This window comes from Sciurus vulgaris (genome assembly GCF_902686455.1).
Source record: "Sciurus vulgaris genome assembly, chromosome: 1".
Lineage (NCBI taxonomy): Eukaryota > Metazoa > Chordata > Mammalia > Rodentia > Sciuridae > Sciurus > Sciurus vulgaris.
This window is the reverse complement of record NC_136461.1, coordinates 52,021,733-52,047,883: the sequence shown is the minus strand read 5'-3', so window position 1 is coordinate 52,047,883 and position 26,151 is coordinate 52,021,733. Positions and strand designations below refer to the sequence as shown.

Here is a 26,151-nt window from a genome sequence, read left to right as displayed (position 1 = left end):
TGCAGTTTAAAGCCTAGGAATTGTTTATTTCTGGAATTTTCTGTTTAATACTTTTAGACAGCAGATGACCATAGTAAACTGAAACCTCAGGTAATAGACGACTACTACAAACTCCTTTGGGAAAAAAAAACTCCTGAAGATAGTGATCCCTTCCATTGGAGTCACACCACTCTTAGTGGTATTCAAGTTGCCTGCTTTTGGTTAACATAGTAATTATGACACAGAGCTTAAGACCAGTTTACTTTCCATAACCCAGGGACCAACTAATGCTAATACTGTAGGCTGGATTAACACTACAAGTAAAAAAGATCTACTACTAGTAATTAAAAAGAGGCAACTACTAGTAATGGAATCATCATGTGATCCAGTTATCCCTGTCCTTGGCCTATACCCAAAGGACTTAAAATCAGCATACTACAGTGACACAGTCATTTTAAGGTTCAAAACAGCACAATTCACAATAGCTAAGCTATGGAACCAATCTAGATGCTCATCAACAGATGAATGGATAAAGAAATTGTGGCATATATTCACAATGGAATATTCCTCAGCCATAAAGAAGAATGACTTTATGACATTTTCCAGTAAATTGATGGATCTGGAGACTATCATGCTAAGTGAAATAAGCCAATTCCCCAAACCAAAGATCTAATGTTCTGATATGTGAATGCTAACCCACAACAAGGTGGGGAGGGGAAGAATAGAAGTTCAGTGGCATAGACAAAGGGGAATAAAGGGTAGGGAGGGAGAATAGGAATAGGAAAGACAATGGAATGAATCTGACATAACTTTCCTATATACATATATGAATACACAACAGTGAATATCAACATTGTGTACACATTGGGATCCCAATTAGAATAAGATCTATTCCATGCATGTATAAATATATAAAATAGATTCTATTGTCATGTATAATTTAAAAGAATAAAAAAATTTTAAAAAGAGGTAACTACAAAAGGCTATACAAGGTAAACTCAATGAGTCCTTAGTACTTATTTTCTTGGCCACATCTGGAAAATCTGGGGTCATAATTCAGGAGTGCCCTCCAGTCATTTCTTATAATACTTATATTTGTTTGTTTCAAGAGTTTTTTCCCTATTTTTTAATTAGTTCTAATTAATTATACATGACAGTAGAATGCATTTCAATTCATTGTACATAAATGGAACACAACTTTTTACTTCTCTGGTTATACACGATGCAGTCACAGCATTCGTGTAATCTTACATCATGTATATAGGGTAATAATGTCCATCTCATTCCACCACCTTTCCCATCCCTATAACCCCTCCCCTCCCCTCACTCCCCTCTGCCCAATCTAAAGTTCCTCCATTCTTCCCTTGCCCCACCCACCCCATTATGAATCAGCATCCACATTTCAGAGAAAATATTTGGTCTTTGATTTTTTGGATTGGCTTAGTTAGCTTAGCATGATATTCTTCAACTCCATTCATTTACCTGCAAATGTCAGAATTTTATTCTCCTTTAAGGTTGGGTAATATTCCATTGTGTATATATATCACAGTTTCTTTATTCATTCATCTATTGAAAGGCGTCTAGGTTGGTCCCATATTTTAGCTATTCTGAATTGAGCCACTATAAACATTGATGTGGCTGCATCAATGTAGTAAGCTGATTTTAAGTCCTATGGGTATAAACCAAGGAGTGGGATAGCTGGGTCAAATGGTGGTTCCATTCCAAGTTTTCTGAGGAATCTCCTCCATATTGCTTTCTATAATAGTTAACACCAATTTGCAGTCCCACCAGCAATGTATGAGTGAACCCTTTTCCCCACATCCTCACCAACACTTATTGTTGCTTGTCTCAGAGTTTTTTAAAACCATTGACCAGAGTCTTGAGATGATTCTGCACAGTCACTGTGCCAACAGAAAATTCATAAATAATATTGTATGAAATCACAATCAATGTACAAACTAAGTCATATCTCCACAGATAAAAGCTCGCTAGAGAATAAACAATAGCAGTTGGGTAAATCTTTGGTAGTTCCTTCTATAGCTTAAGCAGGATATATATCAAAAGAGGAAACAAAAAGGTTCTCACAACTTCAGAAAAAAATAATTATTCTGTTGTCACAGTTAATATATTATCCATGAGAACTGCTGTTAACCTGTTCAATTAATCAGAAACAACCGTCACCTCAGTGAACACACTTTGGTAAAACAATCATTGTTAGCTCCTCACTTCTTCAAGTCAGGTACAAATTCACACCAATAAGTGCACCATAGCACTAACCAATCAACAGTTTCACCCAAGAAACCATATTTCCCAGATGCTGTCAATCTAAAAGCTAGACAATCCCTGAATTTCATGTCTCCCCCAAATCCTAAATTAAATAAAATGTGCATTCTGTTTTGGAGCAACTGTGTACCTGCATAGAAATCCCTTATAGTAAGCAATAAACATAGCTTTGTCTTTTTATTTCAGTTAAATGGTGATCTCATCTTTTTTTATATTTTCCACTGTAATTTTCTTGCCTTTTAAGTTTTAAACAATGTAAACATATTAACCTATTACTATATAAAATTTAAATTAAATTTTTATCTCATAAATCTTTCATGTCTATTATTTCAAAGGTAAATCACATTAGTAAATGCTTTAATAAATTTTCAATTGCTTTTAACTTCTCTATTAAGTAAAAGCATGTGGAGCAGATAAATATTGTTCATAGATTAGATACTGATTTTATACCATGTTTAAATGCTAGACTAAATGAATGTTAGATTAAGGTAGTGTATAAGGGCTAAGGATGTAGCTCAGTGACCAAGTTCTTGCCTAGCATATGAGAGGCCCTGGGTTGATCCACAGCACTGAAAAAAAAAATTAAAGTAGGATATAGAAAGTTACTGTTACTATTTGCCTTCTATTACTAAAAATGGCAACCCCCACAAATAAAAAATAAAAACAAAACCCCCAGGAAACAGGCTTATAAGCCTGAATGATGTCAAAACTAGGAATTAAACCAAAGTTTTGATGCATCTAAAATTTTAAATTTATCAATGCTAGTGTTGCCCTCTAGATTCATATATGGAAAAGAAAAGTAATATTTTTATTTTAAGAGTATAAACAAATGTATTGTTGCCTAATGTGGCCTGAAACTGAAACTCTTAAATTCTATATTTTATTTTATTTTATTTATTTTTTTTTTATTGTAAACAAATGGGATACATGTTGTTTCTCTGATTGTACATGGCGTAAAGGCATACCATTTGTGTAATCATAAATTTACATAGAGCATTGTTGTTTGATTCATTCTGTTATTTTTTTCCCTTCCCCCCACCCCTCCCACCCCTCTTTACCCTCTATACAGTAGTTCCTTCCTCTATACTTGCCCCCCTCCCTAACCCTAACTCTAACCCTTCCCTCCCCCCCATTATGTGTCAACCTCCACTTATTAGCGATATCATTCGTCCTTTGGCTTTTTGAGATTGGCTTATCTCACTTAGCATGATATTCTCCAATTTCATCCATTTGCCTGCAAATGTCATAATTTTATCATTCTTTATGGCTGAGTAATATTCCATAGTATATATATACCACAGTTTCTTTATCCACTCATCAATTGAAGGGCATCTAGGTTGGTTCCACAGTCTGGCTATTGTGAATTGAGCAGCTATGAACATTGATGTGGCTGTATTTCTGTAGTATGCCGATTTTAAGTCCTTTGGGTATAGGCCAAGGAGTGGGATAGCTGGGTCAAATGGTGGTTCCATTCCAAGTTTTCTAAGGAATCTCCACACTGCTTTCCAGAGTGGCTGCACTAATTTGCAGCCCCACCAGCAGTGTATGAGTGTACCTTTCTCCCCACATCCTCGCCAACACCTGTTGTTGCTCGTATTCTTGATAATCGCCATTCTAATTGGGGTGAGATGGAACCTTAGGGTGGTTTTGATTTGCATTTCTCTTATTACTAGAGATGTTGAACATTTTTCCATATGTTTGTTGATTGCTTGTAGATCTTCTTCTGTGAAGTGTCTATTCATTTCCTTAGCCCATTTGTTGACTGGACTGTTTGAATTCTTGGAGTAGAGTTTTTTGAGTTCTTTATAGATTCTGGAGATTAGTGCTCTATCTGAAGTATGATTGGCAAAGATATTCTCCCACTCTGTAGGCTCTTTCTTCGCATTGCTGATAGTTTCCTTTGCTGAGAGAAAGCTTTTTAGTTTGAATCTATCCCAGTGGTTGATTCTAGCTTTTATTTCTTGTGCTATGGGAGTCCTTTTAAGGAAGTCTGGTCCTAGACCAACAAGATGAAGATTTGGACCTACTTTTTCTTCTATAATCTGCAGGGTCTCTGGTCTGATTCCGAGGTCCTTAATCCATTTTGAGTTTAGTTTCGTACATGGTGAGAGATATGGGTTTAGTTTCATTCTGTTGCATATGGATTTCCAATTCTCCCAGCACCATTTGTTGAAGAGGCTATCTTTTCTCCATTGCATATTTTTGGCCCCTTTGTCTAGTATGAGAAAATTGTATTTATTTGGGTTTGTGTCCGTGTCCTCTATTCTGTACCATTGATCTACCTTTCTATTTTGGTACCAATACCATGCCGTTTTTGTTACTATTGCTTTGTAGTAGAGTTGAAGATCTGGTATTGCAATACCCCCTGTTTCACTCTTCCTGCTAAGGATTGCTTTAGCTATTCTGGGTTTCTTATTCTTCCAGATGAATCTCATAATTGCCTGCTCTATTTCTGTAAGGTACGTCATTGGGATTTTAATTGGAATTGCATTGAATTAAATTCTATATTTTAAATATATATTTATATTATAGAACTCAAGAAGGAATGCTTAGTTTTCGTTACTCCTCTGGTTTATTGTCTTATTCAACTTTTATACTTATGTTATTAATAATGATGATGACAGTTGATAAACATAACATATATAGTTCTTTGTATGAGCCAGAAACAGTTCAAAGTGTTTTACAAATATTAACCCAAGTACCACTTATAAAAAGATCAGAATTCCAAGTTCTTCTATAGACACATTCTCTTTATTCTAAGTCTTTATTCCTTTAGGACAGAGTTTTGCTATATAAAAGGGACTTTAGCAACTCAAATAGTCATCTCCAATTAAAAAGTATATTTTTAATTACTAATTTTTTCCCACATATAATGTGCTCAAAACTCTTGTGTCTCTGAATTATTTAGCTGTTTACAGTAACTAAAATTCAGGCAAGAATAGAACTTGAATAAACTAGCAGAAACATACTGCTGCACCTAGGATTCATTCATATGCTGCTGAAATTCAAGGATTTCAGTGAACAATTCAAAAGTCATGTGTCAGGGAAAAAGTTCAAGGGGTGAAATATTATAAACACTTAAACCTACTGGCAAAACTTTAAATATGCTTTACCTCTGTCAACTCCAGAGCTTTATTGTAGCCCATTGAATGTAGAGTTATCCAAAGATCACGAGGATCTCCTTCTTGATCAATGGCCTCCATTAGATTCAAATCCATAAATCCTTGTTTTGTTAGTTCATTCTTCTTTGTATCAAAATTCTCTGTTAAAACCAAAAATATTTTTCTTATACAATTTGAAAATTCACATATTTAATATGGCTACATTATTCTTCATTAATGCTTATCTTAAAGGTGATCTTAGGAATATGTAAGCTAAGTGGAAAAAGAGTGTTTGAAAACATGCTTGAGAGCTACCCTTCTAACTTCCTATGACTCAGCATAGATACTATCATGGAATATAATCTTTTTCAAAAAAAAACCCCTGAAATTATAAATAGTACAAATGTATTCTAATTTAGAAGAAATTTGAACTTTTCTGGATAAATTCCAAATTGCCTATTCATTTACAGTTCCTATTGATATTCAAAAATCAAAATGTTTCATGTAGATTTTTCCCTTAAGCCCAGGAGAACCTGAATAAATTTGATATAATATCCCTCAAACTACTGAGGTTTCAAAAAGGGATACATGAATAGTGCCAGATTTAAGGAAATTACTATATTCCTAATTCACTTAATTTTAACTGAATTGTCCTTTGGCCATCGAAAGACTATTGGGTAATGGGGAACAAATTTTCCCAGGCAAGTCTAAGTATGCCCATTTTAACATTATTTCTTAGAAAATTAAATTTACCTAGAAGTACCTAGATATGAATAATTCCTGAATTTGTCTATAATACGTCTATATTGTATTTACCCTGAAATGTGTCTTTGGATAATAAATAGTCATTTACTGATTTTATTTTGGTGACTGTCCTATGATAAGGAAGATTTAATTTTCAACTCCCATCTGTGATATACTCAATATTCTTATTTGATATAATACCTCTTTGTATGCATTATTGTAAGTGGAGACACACCTGTCTAAAACTGGTTGACTGTTTAATAGTTAAAAATGTTTAGAGGTAAAAGTGACTCATGTTTCCAAGGAAAAAAATATGTAATTAAATCATGGAGAGAAATGGTAGCTACTAAAATGAGTGTTGGAGCTACTATGTAGTAACATAAAATAAAAAAAATCTATATGTAATACATTACTTTAAAGAAAAGTGTGTCTTGATACTGTAGAGACTTGCAATAACTAATCAACTTTTGAAACTGCAAATTGTCCATCCTTAATAATGTTTAAAAGGTTTATAAACATCTGATTCCAAAATTTACTATAAAGCTACAGTAATTAAGACAGTGTGGTACTGGTGGAAGAAAGAACTGACAAATACCTCAATGGAACAGAACAAAGAACCTAAAATATACCCATACAACTAATACTTTACAAAGACAATTTAATGAAGAAAAGAAACAGCGGTACTGCAACAATTGGACATCCACATACAAAAATAAATAAACCTAGATATAGACCTTATATGTTTCACAAAAAATTAACTCTAAATGGCTCACAGACTCAAATGTAAAACACAAAACCCAATCTTGGGTTTGCTGATGAGATTTTAGGTACATCAAAAGCATAATCCATGAAAGAAAAAAAATTCTCAAGTGGGACTTCATTAAAATGAAGTCTGCTATTAATATAGTCAAAATGGCTATTCTACCAAAAGCAATATACACACATTCAACTCAGTCCCCATTAAATTACCAAGGACACTCTTCATAGAACTAGAAAAGAATAGTCCTAAAATTCATTTGGAGGAATAAGATACCAAAAAAGCCAAAGCAATTTTGAACAAGAAAACTGATGCAGAAGACATCATAATACCTGATCTCAAATTATACTACAGAGTTATAGTAGCAAAAACAGCATGGTATTTATATCAAAATAAATATGAAGGCCAATGGAATTGAAGACCCAAGGACAACTGCAAATTTTTACAGTAATTTGATACTTGACAAAGGTACCAAAAATATAAGGACAACCTTTTTAATAAATGGTACTGGGGAAACTAGATATCCATATGTAGAAAAATTAATTTAAATCCCTTTCACCCTGCACAAGTCAAACCAAAATGGATCAAAGACTTAAAAATTAGATCAGAAACCTTGCAACTGCTATAAGATCAACATTCTTATCATATAGGTGCAGGCACAGATTTCCTCAATAAGACTCCTAAAGCTCAAGAAGTAAAACCAAGAATCAATAGGTTGGATGCCATTAAATTAGAAAGCTTCTGCACAGCAAAGGAAACAATCAAGAGTGTGATGTGAGAGCCTATGCAATGGGAGAATTTTGCCAGCTATTCCTCTGACAGGGGATTATATAAGTAGAATATAAGTCACTCAAAATAATGCCAAAAAAGCAAACAGCCCAATCAATAAATGAGCAAATAACTAAAGAGAAACTCCTCAAAAGGAGAAACACAAATGGCCAAGAAATATAAAAAAAAATGTTCAGCATCTGTAGCAATTAGGGAAATGCAAATCAAAACTACACTAAGATTTCATCTCACTCCAGTCAGAATGGTAATTATCAAGAACATGAATAATAATAAATATTAGTGAGGATGTGGTAAAGGTACATTCTTACACTATTGGTAGTCTGCAAATTAGTACAACCACTCTGGAAAGCAGTGTGGAGATTCCTCAAAAAACTAGGAATGGAACCACCATATGACCCAGCTATCCCACTCCTCAGTTCTTATCCAAAAGATCTCAAATCAGCATATTAAAGCCATGCAGCACAATTCACAGTGGTCAAATTATGGAATCAACCCAGATGCCCTTCAGTAGATGAATGGATTAAGAAAATGTGCCATTTGTACAAAATGGAAAGTTTTATCAGTCACAAAGAATGAAATAATGGCATTTTCTGGTAAATAGACAGGAATGGAGAAAATCATGCTAAGTAAAATAAGCCAGACTCAGAAAATCAAGGGTCAAATGTTTTCTCTCATATGTGGAAGTTAGAGCAAAACAAAGAAGGTAGTTGGGGAGGGAATTTGATACCATAAAGATACAGGGAAGATCAGTGCAGTGTAAGAAGGAGAATGAGAGAGGGAGAGAGGAAGGGAAAGGGGAAGATAAATGGAATGAATTTAACAAAATCATGGCATATTCATTTATAAAGGTACCAAAGAAAATTTCACCTTTATTTATATGTAGAATAAAGGAAGTTTAATAAAAGAGAGAGAATAGGGGGAGGAAAGAGGGAAGGGAAAAGGTGGGAAAGAGAAATCAAATTCCTTGCATATATGATTTTGTCAAAATGAAACCAATTATTATATATAATTATGAGGCGCTAATAAAAAAATAAAGTTTGCTCTGTGAAAGACACTGTTAAAAGAATGAAAATACAAAGCACTGACGAGGAGAAAACATTTGCCAAACACACATCCACATAAAGTATCTGTATTCAAAATATACAAAGAACTCTTAAAATTCAACAATAAGAAGGGGCTGGGTTTGTAGCTCAGTGGCAGAGTGCTTGCCTAGCACATGTGAGACACTGGGTTTGATACTCAGTACCACATAAAAATAAACAAAATAAAGGCATGCTGTCTATTTACAACTACAAATTTTTTTTTTAATTCAACAAATAAGAAAACAAATATCCCAATTAAACAATGGACAAAAGATCTGGACAGATACCTCACCAAAGAAGATACATAGATGGCAAATAAATAAACAAAAAGAATGCTCAACATCATATCTTATTAGGGAACTGCAATCTAAAATAACAATAAGATATAACATCTTTGAATGAACAAAATAAAAAAAACTAACAATAATGAATACTGATAAGAAGGTGGTACGACAGGAATTTTAATTTATTTTTTGGTGGAAATGCAAAACTAATATCAGACACTTTGTAAGACAGTTTGGCAGTTCTTTCAAAGTCAAATCTAGTTTCATCATATAATTCAGCAATCATTGAATTGAAATGAATTAAAATGAGTTGAAAACCTCTCTGCACAAAAGCCTTCACACACATTTTGTAGCAGCTGTATTCATAATTGCCAAAAACTGGAAGCCACCAAGATGTTCTTCTATAGACAAGAGGATAAATACAAATACTGGTACATTTATACAATAGAATATTATTTAGAAAAAAAAGAAATGAGCTATAAAGCTATAAAAAGACATGAAGGAACTTTAAATGCACATTGCTAAGTGAAAGAAGTCGCTCTGAAAAGTCTACATACTGTGTGGATCCAACTATGTGATACTCTGGAAGAGGCAAATTATATGGTTACCAGAGGTATGGCGGACAAATAAATAGATGAATAGATGGAGCTCAGGGAAATTTTAGGCAGTATCCTGAAGGATACTGTAATGACAGATACATGACATATTTGTAAATACCCACACAAAAGTGAACCCTATTATAAACTATGGACTTTTAGTTAATAATAATATATCCATATTGGCTCATTAATTATAACAATTGTACCATACTAATTGAAGATGTTATAATAGGGGAAACTTGGTGGGGATGGATAGGGGATAGGTATATGGGAGAGCTCTGTATTTCCTACTCAGTTTTTCTGTAGATCGAAAATTGCTCTAACAAAATAGACTATTAATAAACAAAATAAAAATGAAGTCACCTTTAAGTCTAAAAAAAGTTAATGAAGATGATCTTAGTTTGGCATGTTGGTGCATGCCTGTATCTGCTATTCAGGAGGGTAAGGCAGTCTGATCCCAAGTTTTAGGTCAGTCTGAGCAACAAAGTGAGACCCCATCTCAAAAAGAAAAAAAAAAGATTATCTTACAGCTAAGTGATACAATTTTATTATCAAGGGGAAGAATGAATAAAATTAATATTACATGATAATGAAGGTAAACATTTCAGAAACTAAAAAGCTCACATTACTTTGCAGTATTATTTATGTCACTGAAGGAGCTATTCCCCCCAAATCTTTCCCCCCCTTTGGTACTGGGGATTGAACCCATGCATGAGCCTCATGCATGCTAGGCAAATGCTCTGTCACTAAGCTATATCCCCAGATCTCCCAAAATCATTTTAAGTCAATCAGTTTTGGAACTTTTTGATAGCATGAAGTTTAAGGTACTAGAGTCTGACTGCTTAGGTATGAAACCCAGCTGTGAAACCTTCTTGCTACATGACTTTGGTCAAGCTGTTCAGCCTCTGTGATTCTATTTCCTTATTTGTAGTATGAGAATAATAATAGCACTACCTCACAGAATTGATACATAGAATTGTTTCAATCAGAATCTGGTACATGAAAAGTTCTCAAAAGATATAAATTATCAACTCTGTCAATTTAATTATTTGACCAGAATGTTATTTATCAATAATTTCACCATAATAAAAACCTAATTATAATTCACTCTTATGGAATGTGCTCTAGTGCCAATGAATTGAGATTATATCATTAACATTATAAGATAATTATATCTTATTATAGATAACACTCTATTGCATATATTATCAATCTGAGCCAAAATTTACTATTATAAATCAACATACACATTTGTTATTATTGGTTGTAATTAACTTTTTTTTAGTTAAATACTTTTTAGTTGTTGATGGACCTTTATTTTATTTATTTGTTTATATGTGGTGCTGAGAATCAAACCCAGTGCCTCACACATGCTAGGCAAGTGCTCCACCACTAAGCCACAACTTCAGCCTGCTACCTTGGTTATTTTTAACTAAAATTTTGTACTAAAAATTTTAGATTAATGAGATAATATTTCTACCCTACTTGCTGTTTAGACAAACAGATTTATCAGACTCCCACTTGACTCACCGGCTCACCAAGCTTTGACCATTTTGAGAAGAATATATTACTATCCCAGAGACAGCATATGTGAGTTAATCTCTCTACTGACTGCATTCTGGCCTCCTCATACTTCTTGTTCTGTAATCTGTAGTTGGATATGGCTTTGTTTTTTCCCTTTGACCTTGAGTTACTCAGTTCCTACCCTCATCCCAGACTACTCCTAAGTGGCAACTGTCTCATTTTCAGTTATGTTGTCTGTCCATTTTGGCACTTGGGGCTTCAATATTTCCATAGATGGACCTTCTTAATTCAACTCAAACACAAAAAATATTAAGGAATTCTTAAAATGTCTAAACAACTTCAAGGACCTCTTAATTTTTTAAACTCCAGTTGATTAACTCTCTGCTGCCCTCTCCTGGGCACAGTGTGTGGTTCAGTGGTATCAAGAAATTAAGACAGTTTTTTCTTTTAAGCTTCAGCATAGGCCGTAAACTGAAAATACAATTAAGTAATACACATGTTCTTTTAACTTGAGTATTACACCACCAGTTTAAGAAAAATAAACCTTTAAGTTTTATAATTTACATATAATGCTACTATTTTTAAACCATCCTAAATGCTATCATAATATTCCATGGATAAGTTTGGCTTCTTACTTCTTAGGAATAAAAGAAAGTTATCTGTTTTTCTATACATCATTAAGAAAAAGAGAAGTGCCTACCTCTGCAGATAGCCCAAGCATCTTCATCACATTTCTCACCACTTGTTCGCAATTCAAAAAAATTGTACTCTTCAAGACTAAGAAGACCATTTCCATCTAAATCAATTACTTCAAATATGTCTGATAAAGTTGAACTAAAATTACAAAAACAGAAAATTATTTCTTGTCCTTAAGACAACTAGACTAAAGAAGGTTTCTGTAAGGAAAATTTTCAAAGGAAGTAACTTTTGTGACCTATACTGTATCCGAGTGCATTTTGGGCTCAGTCTAGTAATAAATGATATAAACAAACTTCTAAAGCAAATCATATTATCTCAGTGCAGAGTAGAAACTCAATGAATAGTAGTAAGGCCCTTCTTTTTTCTCCCTTTCCTTTCTCTGCCTGTGGGCAAATCTTATCATGTACATCTCAGGTGTAGAACTACTTAAGTTTTGGATTCCATATTTGACAGTTATCAAAATCAAGAATTCAATTATCAGTATCTATTTCTAAAGGCAGTGTCTAGTAGGAGTGATATTAGTAGATGTGTGACTAAGGCTGACTTGCAAAGAGTTTGGAACACAGAAATTAATGATAATCCCAGACTTCTGAATTAATGGTCACTTTTAGATGCCTAGTTAAATGAGTTCTTTTAAAAATATAAATCTATGGATCATAACACACACACACACACACACACACACACTGTAGAATGATTAAATCAAACTAAATAATATATCCATTATTTCACATACTTATTCTTTGTGGTGAGAATATTTAAAACTTACTGTTTCAACAATTTTCATGTTTATAGTACATTGCTGTAAACTACAGTTACCAGTTATGCAACAGATATTATTATTATTATTATGAACTTATTTCTCCTGCTTAAATGAATTTTGTATCCTTCAACCAACATCTCCCCAATCCTACTACACCCAGACCCCGGTAACTATCTTGGCTTGAGTTTGACTTTTTTTTAGATTCTATATATAAGTGAAATCATGAGGTATCTGTGAACCTGCTTTATTTCTCTTAGCATAATAACTTCCAGGTTCATCCACACTGTCACAAGAATTGAGTTACTGAATTAAAATATGAGGATGGGGTGGGAACTGAACAAAGTAAAGGGAGAAAGACAGGCTACTGATATATATCTGGTCTAGATGCTAGAGTTCAAATCTTTTTTTTTTTTTTTTTTTTTAACTATACTTGGAATTGAACCCAGGGGTGCTCCACCATTGAGTTACATACCCAGCCCTTTTTATTTTATTTTTGAGACAGTGTCTTGCCAAATTGCCCAGGCTAGCCTTGAACTTCAATCCTCCTGCCTCGACCTCCTGAGTCACTGGGATTATAGGCACGTGCCACTGAGGGCAGCTGCTATAGTTTAAACTTTAGAAAACAAAACTTACCTAAATTCCTTTGTAAGAAATAATTCTCCTGTTTCATCTTTATACACAAGTTGGGCTGCTTCTGTTATTGTTTTTATTTCTTTCTTTAGCCTACAGCCAGTTGTGGAAGGAATTAACCAGTAAATTCCAGGTCCTAGTTCACCAGTCCATCCAAATACCTTTTCTCAAAAGAATTAAATAAAACAACATGAGTCTAAATGACTTTTAATTTTCTTCTGAAAGGGAAGCATTAGATATTATTTTTAAAATCGATATTCACCAACTCTATTATAGTTCTACAAACTTTTCACAGGCTTCAAGTTATTTTTCTTAATAGTAACCCCAGTACAAGACCATTAGATTTAGTTCTTTATATATTTTAAAAACTGCCTAAAACTATATAATAGGTAAGAAGTTATATATCTTCTAAATCTTTCCCAGTATTCTTCAAATATGTTTATGATGAAAATTCTTTGAAGGTCAAAGAGACTAATCTTAGGATAATTTTTTAAAGCAAATACTAAGCTCCTTTGAGAAGAGTAAAAATTTCCAGGTATGGTTTCCTGCCAGGATTGAAATATAAATATATGATTTGTAAATCAGATTCCAATAACACAAACTAAAATTTTAAAAAATTTAAATAGTTCATTATTTGTATGAATTAAAAATTTTTATAAAAGACCAATTACATAGACTGGCATTTTACTACTCATGTAACATGAACTATAAAAGTAGATGCAGAATCCTAGATAATCCTGCCTTATATGAAATTATATTTCCTATCAAATACTGGATATTTATAATGTAGTATCAGGACATTCGTATAAGAAAACATTTAGTTTCCTATAAAAGAAAGCAAATAGTATCCCTCTCCATGCCACCTAGGAGCTTTCTGAAGCCTAAACATTTCATATAAAATTAGGTTCATCTGTCAAATATATTAAACCTATGTATTTTCTAATTGCATATAATAGCTAAACACAACTATTTGCCCTTTAATATGGACTAGCCCAAAGGAATTCTGTCAGGGATTGTGTCCAAAAATTCATTTCAAAACCCAGGTATAGTATAGTTCATCCTGGAGAGTCACATTCAAAATACAGTTTTATTTCTGCCCTGACTTGTGAGAGGAACTATAATCCTAAGGTCACCATGTCCTACTTTGATACTACATGCAATCCAATATAGCTGAAGGTCATTTTGAAGACTAAACATTTACCAATCCATCTTTGGAAACCATAATCTTTTAGATTGTCCAGATGTGGACTTATATCCAGGAGTTCAAAAAACAGATTTTGCTGCTTACTAATATATGTTATTCCATGATTCTTCAAATACAATTTTCAAATGTCACTATGGATGGCAAATAGAAAGTTTTTCGTGGGCACAAAACTCTTCTTAAGTAATTAAACTAAAAAAGATTAAAAAGTCCTTTGTAAATGACATACTACCAATAAACAGAAGTCTATATAGTAAAGAGGTAAATAGAAACTCATTCAGACTTTATTATGGCCTTGCTAGCTACTAGCTTTTTTCTTTTTTTTTTACACATGAGAAAGTAATTTTATCCAAAATGAAATGGGAAAAGCTATTGTTTTAGGCAATGCTTTATCTTGAACTTAACTTTGTAGTCAGTTCTGAAGAAGAGTCAAAACATTAACTTCTGCCATTTTATTTGTTTCTTGCCTATAACTATTCTTGTCTGTTAGGAAGCCTACAATAAAGACTTTTATACAACATTCCATCAGGGGAATGTTTGTCTGTCGTTGGGCCTATATAAAGAATAAATATGATATTGCAGTAAGCCCTTGAATAGTATTATTTCTATTGTTGTGTAGCAGATGTATTTTGTAGACCTCATAAAATAAGTAGTCACATATTTGGCCTTTGAATAAATATATAATTAGAAAAGATCAGAACAACCCCAAGGGTATTATATGAAAACATTTAAAAGCATTTCTTCACATCATTCTATTTTTGAGTCTATAATATAAACTCTATGAGTCAAGCCTAAGGATAGTAATCCCTAAGTTTTTCTGTTTTGTAGTAGTAGTATAAGTAAGACAAACATTTAGAGTAACTTTTCCAAATTTTGGAATTGCTTGTATTTAGGGTGAAAAAAATCTACTGGCGTCAATCTTTTTTATTAAGCATAACAAAAAAAAAAAACAAAAACAAAAACAAAAAAAAAAGTGGGGCATCAGAGTATTTAGAAAAAAGAAAAATGTGATTTCAAACAACTTAAAAGTTATGACATCAAGGCTGTTAATCAATCCTCAATTTTTAATAAATCTCAGCAAACAAAATGTCCTTCACAATTAATAAAACATATATAAGATCTATAGTGTTTTAGTGTTTAAGTACTACATATAACTTAATTGGGAGAATATAACATTTTTAAAAATATAGAAAAATGATTATTTCCCCCAAACTTGAGTTCATACTATATTTGAAAATTAAACATTAGAAAATAAATATGTATACTTCTCTATTTCGTAGTTCAGTAAAACACATGAGCTGTAGATTTGCTTGACTTTCATTTTCCTTAAGAATATATAAGGCAGTATCAACTGATGACCAAGGGGATAATTTTCCTACAAACAAAAATACCCAAACACATTAAAATAAGCAATCTTTGCTTTTTTCGTATTTAAAAAAGAAACTGGTAGTTTATTTTCCCCTTGGATTTTTTTTTAAAAGAAACACATTTCATTTTATATGTAAACATCTTAATATTTGCAATAAACCATATACTACATATAGTGTCCTATAAAAATATTCTCTATATACTCACTTTCTAAAATCCTAACTTTTCTTGAACTCCCTAAAGCCCAGGTTGCAGAGTAATCGAGGTACCTCAAATCAAGGAAAAGCAGATCTTTTCTGGAAGAAATGGGATTAGCACTAGCTTACCTGTGCTAGGTCCCAGGAGGAAGCATCTATGTGCTCACAACCCAAAATTATAATCTCCATCTAGAATCTTTCCTTTAAATGTTAGTTCCATATAACCAAATGCCTATTTGACATTTCCACCAAATTTCTGTTTCCAAAAATGGACTCCTGACCTTTTTCAATCCCTTAAAAAAACTACCCATCTATCCTTGTCTCCATATCAGAAGGAATGATAACTCATTCTTCCAATTACTCAATCCAAAAATCTTGGAATCATCTTTAAAGTCTTTTCTCACATATAAAAACTAGTCCTCAGGACATACTCTAGTTCTACTTTCAAAATATGTCTAGAATCTCTACTATCCCCTCTCCTGCCTACACCTTGTTTCAAAGCATTGCCAGTCTTTTTCTTGAATTTTGCAAAAACATCCCAGCTAGACTCTTTGGTATCTCTTGATTACTCTTCAGCACTAAATATTTTCAAAAGATCAACCTGACGGCTCTTGTTAAAATGTAGGTGAGAATATGTCCTGCAGTCTACTCATGATCCTCTAGTGAAGCAGAAAACTAAAGAGTGTTGCTCGAACAAAAAGAAAAACTGGGTGAACTACAAAATTATAACTTTTCTTGAACTCATCAGAGTTGAGGCTGGGCAACTAAACAGCCTGAAAGATGAACTTTTCCAAAGAGAGACTCTGATAGAAGAACTGGCTTATCTGTGGTGCAGAATCAAACAGAGAGATGTCAGGCATCACATTAGTGGAAGAAAAAAGAGGGCAGAAGAAATAAAGGAAGATTTTCAAACAAAATGAAAGATAAGAAGTCACAAATCCAAAAATCTCTGGGAACCCCCACCAGAGTAAATGCCAAACAATTAAATCCAAACAAAACAATAATATCAACAACAAAACAAAACAAAAACACTTAGATATATATTCAAACTGCTTGAAAAATCAATGATAAAGAGAAAACTTGACTTTAGCCATAAGGACACCACTCCTACACTCATAAAGCTTAATTGTTTGCCATCTGTGGAAGACAGTAAAAAAGGGTGTCCCTCTCAGTATTCACAGGCTTTTGCAATGTGATTTTTCAACTCCTCCATCAAGAGTTCAATTCTATTTCTCAACCCTATTAATCTGGACTTGCCTATGACGTTAGTGAGTAACAGAATGTAACAGAAATAATACTGTGCCAGTTCTGAGCCTAGACCTCAGAAGATCCTATTGTGCTTTCTGTTTTTGTTTTGTTTTTTTTCTTAGATTTCCTATTACACCATGAGAACAAGGACAGGTTAGCTAACTGGAGGATGAGAAATAATCTGAGGCAGGGTTAAGATGTCCTAAATGAGACTCTACACAGGAAAGAACCCAGCCAAGATCAGCAAAAGCCAGCCACCAACTAACCTGTAGATGACCACAGAGGTGTATGTCCTACAGAGAAAAGCCAAGGCTGGTTCATACTAAAAGAACTGTCTACCACACCTACAGAGTAAACAAACATTTAATTGTTTTAAGTCACTGAATTTTGGGACACTTTGCTATGCAATAGTTGACAACTGAAATACCTGTTTCAAAGTCTTTGTTCATATGTCACCTTTTTAATTAATTTATTGGTACTGTTATTTATGTATTTAATTAATTAATTAATTTATTTATTGGTACTGGAGATTGAACCCTAGGGTGCTTTACCACTAAGCTATATATCTCCAGTTGCTTTTATTTTTTATTTTGAGATAGGGCCTTACCAAGTTGCTTAGGGCCTCAGTGGTTTGTTGAGCCTGGCCTTGAAATTGCGATTTTCCTGTCTCAGCCTCCTGAGTCACTAAGATCATATGTTATCTTAACGAAGCACAGACTGACTCCATTTTTATAGAAATCCATTTACCATAAACATTCATTCCTTTTTCCCTCTGTGTTTTTTCCCCATAGTATTTACAACTTTCTAACATATCACATCATTTCCTATGTATCATGTTTATTTATAGTTTCCCTCACTAAAATATAAGTTAATGAGGAGTGTTATTTTTGTCTTTTTTTGTACTTTGATATATTCTAAATACCTAAACTGATGATTGGTGTATGTCTCTCAATAAATAATAAATAAATGAAAAAAATAATCATTCATGAGAACACAGGGACAATGCTGAATTTACAGGGCTATCTTGATTCCCCTCTGAAAAATTACTATTGTAATTATTATTTTAAAGTATCAACTACCAAATATTTTAAGTATTTCATAAGATATTCAGGGAAAACTTTCAAAATCTCTGTTTTAGGAGGTGGGGGAGACGTCCTCTAACAATAAAATGTTTATATAAGAACATCATAAAAGAGAAGATTGACTTGGAACAATCAATATTAAAAGGATACTTGGACAAAGCACCCCTGTAGACATCTTTCACTGATTAAAAGTTACATAATAACCATTTTAGACAGTAGGAAATTATTAAAACTTTAAACTAGAAAAGAATATTACCATGATGTAAAGATTAATAAAGATTGCCTCAGTAACAGACATGGACTTCAAAGGTATTAAAAATTATTTGTAGTTCCATATCTTAAATTATGCTCCTATAGAACTTCTCTTAGATATCTTAATTTTAAAATGATAAACAGAAAATACTAAGATTAATTAGCATATAAAAGTTAATTCTATATCATGAAGAAATCAGGTAACATTTTATTTTAAATAAACATGCTTTAAACACAAACATACACAAAGCAACTGGTAAAACAATCAATATATAAACTAACACTATCTTTCTTGCAACATAACTACTTGTTTCTTACTTAGGCAGATTACTTTCTTCTCTAACAAAGACTACTAAATACTTACATAAGTGTTTTCAGAGAGGGTACAAGTTGATATTTTAAAAAATACACAAATTTAAACTTGCCTTCAACTTGACTCAGGTTTAATGGCTTAATTGTTACATAAACCATGGACTTTTGAGCTATCTGCATCTTGTACTGATGACTAATGATTTCACCATCCTCTTCTAAGAAGAAGCAGCCTTTTGATTGTACATATTGCCAGTCCTGAAATGAAGGAAAATAATTTTTCAAACAACGTTCTTTAGGTGTTTCCAGCATAGTTAATGAAAAGAAATCCAAGGAAGATATTTTTTAAATGTCATTTGAAGTCCTTGCCCTCCAAGAATGCACAACATAGGAAAACAACAGGCACGACAGAAATTAGTCATAACTGGCATATTGTAGGTGCTCAACAAATCTATATATCTGACTAATGGAGGGGGACACTGTTATAAACTGAGTGGGAAATTGGTTAATTATGCCATGAAGAATCAACATCGTTTAAATTAAAAAGTTAGAAAAATACATAATGGAGAATAAATAAGAAAAACAAAGTTAATGGAAGTGGCAAAAGTACTGAAGCAAAGCAATAAATATATAGCTGTGTAATAATTGGTAATGGTAGTACTGGGATCACAGTAAGAATGAAGAAGTAAGGACTACTGAAGCAAATGTATTGAAAGAAAGAGTGATATTGTATTTAAAGATAAAGTTTACAACAACCCAAGTAAATGCTTCAAGTCTAGGTAACTAGAAGAACACTGAATAAAAGTTTCATAACTACAGAATTATGCTAATAAACATAAAATATCATTTTGAATAAAGACCTTTCTATATAGGCTCCACTACTTTGTAGCCTAGCCAAATCCCTTCTCCTAGTCTGAAGTAATATGTCTATAAAGAATCTCATAACTAGAATTAAGTAAAATTTGAAAATGGCACATTGAAAGAAAGTAAAGGATTCTTTATTGAAACTATGAGATACTGCCATGTATGCAAATGCTTTTTACTTTATCATTACTAGGCTTGCCTAACTAATGTAAGACATATTTCTGTTCTATTCATAATGACTTCCAAAAATAGAGTACTAATGAGGCTTTGAAGTTATTTTATAAAGAAAGATCTTAAATGATTATCTGTAAGGACATATAGATATTAAGCTCAAGGCTTTAATAATATTGATAACTATACAAAGGGTATGCATTAGCTCTATAACAATAACATCAGATATTTCTAATCCATTATAGAAAGATTTACTATGGTACTGAAAAAGTAAGACCAAAAATAATTTACATTGAAATTAATTTCTTGTTCATTTTTTAAAGACTAAATTATATTAACATAGTTATGCATCATTTTCTATTATATGTCAATTATTTTAATACTTTAATACATTTAAAATGAGAAATATAAAATAGAAAGAAATCCCTATTATTTTACATTATGTAATCCTTTCTAATAGTGACCTTATACAGATTTCATAAGATTTATAAGATTCCTTCTTAAACTTAAGATTTTAAGATTTTATCATTACTGTTGAACTATTAGTCATTAGTCACATGCACTGTTGCAACTTTGGGGCATAAAATGTGTGTATTTTTAACTCTGAGAAATTAAGAAGTGACAAATTATTAGAATTAATCTTTTTAAGTATAGTGCCTATGACAGAAACAAGTCATTATATATGATATTTCAACAATATTCCTATAAGGTAAAGTGGACTAGATATGAACTAGTCTTTTTTTTTTTTCAGTACTAGGCATTGAACCCAGGGTCTCACATATGCGAGTCAAGCACTGTACCACTGAGCTAATTAGTCATTTTAACAAACACAGAATTGAGGTAAACAGAGGTTATATGAGCTCAAAGTTTAACAAGGAGTTTACTAAAATAGTAGGTCTAGAGTTCTAGACTTTGGATCAATGCTTTTACCATCATGTTTCTAAAAGAAAATATTATTAGGGTACCAAATACAAAACTTTTATTATCTTTAACACAATGAGGTTCACACTTGTGCTTGAGTATGCGCAGATTATCATTTAGCTTCCCTGTCAAGGATCTCTTTTTTAATTTGTTCTTTTTAGTTATACCTGACAGTAAAGTCTATGTTGACATATTTGTACAAACATAGAGTATATCTTATTCTAATCAGGGTTCCAGTCTTGTGGATTACACGATGTTGAGATTCACTGTGGTGTATACATATATATACAAAGGAAAGTTATGTCCTATTCATTCCACTGTCTTTCTATTAACATAATCAATATGACTTTGGACAATGATGACTGCTTAAAAGCAGGAAAGGAATGATATACTCATATGGCCATTTTAGACACATTACTCTTTGAGCCAATTCTTGTGTTAAATATTTTCTTTTCAATTAATTTTGTTTATACCATTATCAGATGGAATTTCATTCAACACATTTAATGAACATATTTTTTATATTTACCTATCTGGAATGGTAAATATAAAAGGGATAATCATTTATATAAATACAGGTTGATAAGTGTCCCTTAGCTAAAACTTTTGACAGTAGAAGTGTTTAAGATTTTGAATTTTTTCAGATTCTGGAATATCTGTATACGCATAATGAATGGGACCCAAGTCTAAACATGAAATTCATTTTGTTTCATATTTTATTTATTTATTCATTCATATATGTATTCAGTACTGGGATGCTTTGCCACTGAGCTACATCCCCAGCCCTTTTTATTATTTTTAAGACAGTCTTGCTAGGTTGCCAAAGGTTGGCCTTGAACTTCAATCTTCCTGGTTCAGTCTCCCAAAATTTCTAGGATGTACTCCACCACATCTAGCACATATATACTTGATATATATAACCTGAATGCAATTTTATATAATATTTTTAGTGTGCCTATATTTTAACTGCACCCCTCACATGAGATCAGGTGTGAAATCTTCCACTTGTGGTTATCGTGTTAGCACCCAAAAAGTTTCAGATTTTGGAGCATTCTGGATTTTCAGAATAGGGATGCTCAACCTGTATTAAAGGTAGAGTCTCAAAAACAAGATAGTTGCACACTTCCTTTTCGACTGATGAAAAAAGTCTGAAAAATAAAATGGTAGGTAAATATCACAGTTCTCACTGATAATAGAACCAGAGCTGAAATCTAGTTCTTATTTTCTCTCCAGTCTACCAGTTATATTCTAAGTTTTACTTCACATTTAAATATCTTCCATGATTTTCTAAAGGCAATTTTTAAAAGAAACTTGTTTTATAATATTATTATAAGAAAGTGTAATGAAGCTGATTATTTGAATTACCCATGCATTTAAATATTAAGAAAAACTTACTTAGTTTTCTTACTAAAAATCTGTAGATTTTAGCAGCTGCAACATTTACTATATTTGCATTGTAATTATGGTATAGTAGATTCTCCTTGTTCAAATAAAATTATAAAGAATTATTACATGTATTGGTATATTAGTCTATAGTGGTAGTTAATATAATTTGTGCTACTGAGGAAACTCAAAGATAGAAGAATTTTTCCGTAGCTGATGGTACTTTGGGAGGACTGACAGGAGATGGCTTTATAAAAATCGAGTTGGGAAGAATTTAAATATTGGAGATCTTCCTAAGTTCCAGTTTTATAATATAATATAATAGAAGGAATTTGTAAGTTTCTATAAAAAGGCTGCCAAACTATGTATTGCCATATTATCTATAGGTTAGTAAGGCTGGAAAATGGTAGAGCTATTATAGGAGTAAGGCAAATGCCACATGATTGATACCAACTCAACTTCAGTGTAATAATTAGGCTCTTCTGGGTAGTAAATAACATTACTAGGAGAATTTGTACCTTCACTGTTTAAAACGAAACATTTGATTTCTTAAGATCTTTCAGTTAAAAAACATACAATGCTCTTTCAACTTAAAATTTCCTTGAAAATAAATAGAATTTCGGTCACTCAATATGTATTTTCTTGGATCTAGACAAAAATTTCACAAATTAAAACAAAAAGTACTAATAAACTGGTGGTCATTCAAATAAATGAATTAAAAAGGATTATAGATTAAGTTGACAAATTTGAGTATTATGAGAAAACAGAAAGGATACTGAGTTTTAAAAAATTTTTAGAATGAAATTTCATGTATAATTTTTTAACAATATAAAGCAGAAATAAAATAGCATCATGTAATTCTTACATAGGGCATGAGGTGGTGCTATATTCTACCAATTCAAGTAAATTATATAAATGTAAACAACTTACTTTTATTTATTTTTCATTCATAACATATAAGGGAATGCTGAAAAGCACAAATTACACATAGTAAAGTAGAAAACATCTATCAAAATATATAAGTAAAGTTACATTTTTTGGATTACTATAGTGAACCTCATTATTCCGACATACAAATAATGTATTATTATTAAAATATCAGGTGAGAAGAATTAGTAAGCAGATCTGCCACTGATTTTATTAGAGGAGGAACTTATCATCATTACTGTTATTTTAATAAAGATATCCTCTGCTACATAATTATTAAAAAGCTATTGCTTTTAGTATGTTAAAACAAGCAGATTAAAAAGTTATTGAACTTTTTGTTAGTAAAGAATACTTTAAATAAAAGGTTAAATAAATTAATGAAGGGAAAAACTGATGTGAATTTTCTCCTAATTTACAGGGAAACTGATAAAACATTTTGAAAAATAAACCATTGTAACAAAACTATTTGGTGTAATTTCATAAATTTTATACAAAAATTAATAGACTGATCTGTTCTTAGCTTGAAATGATTATATTTGTATTTTCATGTAGAAAGACTTTTGTATAACATATATGTGGTATATAACACATGAATTGGTATGCACGCATAACATGTAGGTATACATATATGCTGTATAATATATACGACATTTGTAACATATAGGCTGTACAATATATGTGCTGTGTGTGCACATAAACATACAATACACAAATGTGTAAAACATGTATTTAGGCATATTCTAGTTAAAAGTCTGAATATAGGAAATACTGCATCTCAGGAATTTACAACTCACAGTTTAGGGCCTCCTCTAATTTTAGTCATGACTACCTTCACAAGAAAGTTGAAGCTACTCCTCTCTCAAAAGGAAAATTCCTGACATTCCTTGAACATTACAGAACCTAAGCAAATATACAGAATTTAGGATAAAAAAAAAGAATTAAATAATTCAGTACCTAAGAATGGCCAGTAGAAAGTAATATATGTGTATCATGGTACAGTTCTTATTTTCCTCCTATAATTCAAGTCCTTCACCAATTGTATGAATGTTTTAAAATGTGGCTGCTGAGTATGGTACACACCTATGGTCCCAGCTATTCGGGATGCTAAGGCAGGAGTATTTTTTGAGACCAGGAGTTCAAGACCAGCCTGGGCAAAATAGCAAGACTCTAACTCAAAAGAAAAGAAAAGAAAAGAAAAGAAAAATCTGGCTTATGCTTACCCCATTACAATTATTAAAATTTTCAATTTCTGAAGTTACTCCCATTTTCTATCCCAATTCCATACTTTTCTGTTCCACATGAAATTGAGGTACCCAAACTTGTTTAAAGTAGATTTAAAGTATTTGAAGAAAATTAATTTAATCATCCATTTAGAAATGTATTCTGTACTTTCATAACCAAGTACTTGTCAGTGTTATAAAACCTCAGAAATGTATAAAGTTTATGAAATTAAACAAAATTACTTCAAAGTAAAATGAAAACAAAGAACTGAACACTGCTGAATAACAAAAAGGCCAAAGATTTTTAGAGTTCCTATAAGAAATTCCAGATAGTGTTGGGCATTGTGGTACACACCTATAATCCCAGTGACTCAGGAGGCTGAGGTAGGAGGATTGAAAGTTCAAAGCCAGCCTCAGCAACTTAGTGAGGCCCTAAGAAACTTAGCAAGACCCTGTCTCAAAATAAAAAATAAAAATGGTTGAGGGTGTGGCTCCGTGGTTAAGCATCCCTGGGTTCAATCTCTGATGCCTAAAGAGAAAAAGAAAAAAGAAAGAAAGAAAGAAATGCTGGATAGTAAATAACAGAGGGAAATATCGAGATCAGAAACAGGATATAAAAAGGTAAGAAATACCTCCAAATGACATTAAATTTATAAGAAATTCACAGAATTAAAAAACTGACAGTGTGCTAACTTCTTTGAATTATTAAATCCTCATAGTACCTTTCACCTAATTCCCAATTATCCTCAGCATTATTCCTTATTTTTGTTGCCTTAGATGTAAAACTTAAGTGGACTCTTGTTATATAAAAGAAATGGCTCCAGGCTAATTTTGGCATTACCTATTAGATCTGCCCCTTCTTTGCTAGGCCACGCTATCATCACTTTATGTTTAGATACCTCTAGAGAGTATCTCTAATTTGCGGTCTCCATGTACAATAATAGAAAAAACATTTCTTAAACTGTATTTTTATTATATCATTCCTAAAGACTTACAGCCATTTCTTAGTTCTGTAATAGTAACAAAGCTATTTTTTCTTATTAAAGTAAATATTGCCTGCACCTGATACTCAGTTAAATGCTTTACATTTGTTAGATGAATAAATCTTTCCAAAGTCCTAAATATTATCATTCCCAATTTATAGATAAGGAAACAGAGACTCAGAAGGGCTGAGGATAAATTTAGCCAAGTTTACCAATTTATTAAGGAAAAAAAGCTAGAATTCAAGTTCAGGTCTGTATCAAAAATTCTTCATCAATACCTAAAACAATGCATGGCATAGAGTAGTCAATCAAAAACATTTGTTAATATAATGAATGAATAAGTGAAACACTATGCTATATTACCTTGGTATATACTATTAATAATCAAATTAAAATTTTCTATTTTTTAAATTCAAGGTTCATATTTTACACTAAGCAAAATAACTGGCAAACATTACCTGTTTAGTGATTATTTGTTCAGATGCACTAAATTAAAGAAATTGTATGATTATGAGTTCAACTAATGGAACTGAGGAAAAGTCTATTATGATTTAATATAACAAACAATATTTATGTGTATCTTTGTGCTGGATAAAATTACACTTATTTACAAAATCTTTTGAATCAGATAAACCATAATTACTTAACTAAATTAATTATATTAGCATTTAACTTTGCAAAACACAAAAAAGTGCCATTGGTGGAAAATAATGTTGTTGGGACACTAAATATTGTGTGAACATATTGGACATGCACACCAAATTGCTTAGGGTGTATAGATTCCTAAACAG

The 26,151-nt window shown here is 32.1% G+C and overlaps 1 protein-coding gene across 1 annotated transcript in view; it reads right to left on the bottom strand.

Moving 5' to 3' along the window:
* The window catches only part of EFCAB7 (EF-hand calcium binding domain 7), a 46,653-nt gene that overhangs the window by 9,329 nt on the left and 11,173 nt on the right, over window positions 1–26,151 (bottom strand). Inside the window, exons 8-12 of the mRNA XM_079136669.1 lie at window positions 19,008–19,149; window positions 15,701–15,810; window positions 13,238–13,395; window positions 11,843–11,976; window positions 5,376–5,524 (exon numbers count right to left, since the gene is read on the bottom strand). Of these exons, the coding sequence (XP_078992795.1) occupies window positions 5,376–5,524; window positions 11,843–11,976; window positions 13,238–13,395; window positions 15,701–15,810; window positions 19,008–19,149 (693 nt within the window). The remainder of the gene's footprint in view (window positions 1–5,375; window positions 5,525–11,842; window positions 11,977–13,237; window positions 13,396–15,700; window positions 15,811–19,007; window positions 19,150–26,151) is intronic.